The following is a 1985-nucleotide window of genomic DNA, read 5'->3' on the forward strand; positions in this document are numbered from 1 at the left end:
AAATCTTATGACCCCTCTCAGGGAGTTAGAGTCTTGGCCAAGATAGGAAATTTTACTTTGTCTTCTTTAATTGAGCTCATAAGCTCCCATTGTACTTACTTGTACTTTTTTTTCCCAACAAGGCTATGCAGTAGTATTTTTTGCTTTTCCTCTGATTTGATGCTAACCAGGCATTACTATCCTTGCCCTAGATATAAGACCTATTGCCTTCATGAGATTTGTGGGCATAGAATTATAATCAGTAGTAGTGGCATCCCTGCGTTTAATCAAACAATTCACAATTAATATTGAATCTGTCTCAGTTACTATGTTATCAGACTCTGAATCAGCAGTTTGATTTTAAAGAGGGAGGAAAGGAGGATAAAAAGGACAGAAGAAGCAGAAGAAATTTTACCTAATTGATTGGCACTGTAGGATATACTTTAAACTGAATATGATTTATTAGTACTTAGGTGAGTCAATTCCCCTGGGACATTAGAAACTTCCTCAATGGGAAATATCCTGGAGTAGTATTTTCTGTGATTCAGTCTTTGCTGACATTCTCCACAACCACTTGTGAAAATAAAATGACTCCAGTACCTGGGAAGTCAGATTCTAACTAACCCTGGCACTGTATTTTCAGGAAGCCACCCACCACAATCCCACAAGCTCCCTACCCATGCCTACATCATATTGGCTTCATGGCAGATTATAACCACTCCCACTTCCAACACCTTTACTTTGTCTTAACTGGAATTCCAGGGCTGGAGCAAAAGGATTACTGGATGGCATTCCCCCTGGGGACTATATATGTCATTGCCCTCTTTGGCAATGGCATAATCATCTCTACCATCAAGTCTGAGTCTTCCCTGCACATCCCCATGTACTACTTTCTGTGTATGCTAGCATTAGCAGATATGGGACTTGCCCTTTGTACTTTGCCCTCCATGCTAGGCATATTTTGGTTTAACTACAAGTACATCACATTTGATGCCTGCCTTGCTCAGATGTACTTCATTCACACCTTCTCAGCTATTGAGTCTGGCGTGCTGGTGGCCATGGCCTTTGACCGGGTTGTGGCAATCCAGAGTCCCCTCAGGTATAGCTCCATCCTAACCAATGGTGTGGTCTGCAGAACTGGAGCAGTCATTTTGACAAGGGCAGTCTGTGTGGTCTTCCCTGTGCCTTTCCTCCTCAAGCGGCTCCCCTTCTATGGTTCCAACATCCTCTCCCACTCCTTCTGCCTCCACCAAGATGTGATGCGTCTTGCCTGTGCCAGCACCCGTGTCAACAGTCTCTATGGCCTTATCGCAGTCATCTGCACCAAGGGTTCTGACTCCCTCTCCATTCTCCTCTCCTATGTGCTCATACTACAAACAGTAATGGCTATTGCCTCAAGGGAGGGACGGCTGAAGGCACTCAACACTTGTGTTTCACACATCTGGGCTGTACTCATCTTCTATGTACCCCTCATCGGAGTGTCTGTCATTCATCGCTTTGGAAAGCACCTTTCACCACTGACTCATGCCCTCATGTCATATGCCTATCTTCTTGTGCCACCTGTGCTGAACCCCATAGTCTATACAGTGAAGACCAAGGAGATTCGAAGGAAGATCATCCAGATATTTGCTCAAAGAAAGATCATTGCAGAAAGTTAGGTCGACCATTTGGGGAGTGGAAGAATCTGTTATGTAAAAGCTCAGGTATGACTGTCTGAAGTAAAGGTTTAAATTTTTTTTTCACATTTTATGTGTGATTTGAATTGGGAAAAGAAAGAAACCCCTGTTCACAGAATGGAAGAGTGATATTTATAAAACTGCTCAATGTATGATCCTGTGGCTCCACATTTCTGGCTTAGTAGTATCTCTGCCTCCAACTGTTATATACCGATTCCTTTCCAGAATAATCCCTTTGAATATAATTAGGCCATGAGTTTTATGCCTTTAACATTAAAGCTTATTAAATTACTTGAATTTAATATCATGCAGTTTAAGAGTTAGGAGTGG

At 42.5% G+C, this 1985-nt stretch overlaps 1 protein-coding gene across 1 annotated transcript; it reads left to right on the forward strand.

Moving 5' to 3' along the window:
* The first annotated feature begins 680 nt into the window (after positions 1-680).
* Positions 681-1637, forward strand: LOC143645147 (olfactory receptor 51H1-like). The gene has a single exon (XM_077114726.1). It carries the CDS (start codon positions 681-683, stop codon positions 1635-1637), a length of 957 nt encoding a protein of 318 aa, XP_076970841.1.
* The last annotated feature ends 348 nt before the right edge of the window (positions 1638-1985 follow it).

The sequence above is a fragment of the Tamandua tetradactyla genome, chromosome 8 (genome assembly GCF_023851605.1).
Source record: "Tamandua tetradactyla isolate mTamTet1 chromosome 8, mTamTet1.pri, whole genome shotgun sequence".
In the NCBI taxonomy this organism is placed as follows: Eukaryota; Metazoa; Chordata; class Mammalia; order Pilosa; family Myrmecophagidae; genus Tamandua; species Tamandua tetradactyla.

What these genes read in the sequence shown, in the direction of transcription:
- LOC143645147 (XM_077114726.1), top strand. Translation starts at nt 681, where the DNA reads ATGGCAGATTATAACCACTCCCACTTCCAACACCTTTACTTTGTCTTA.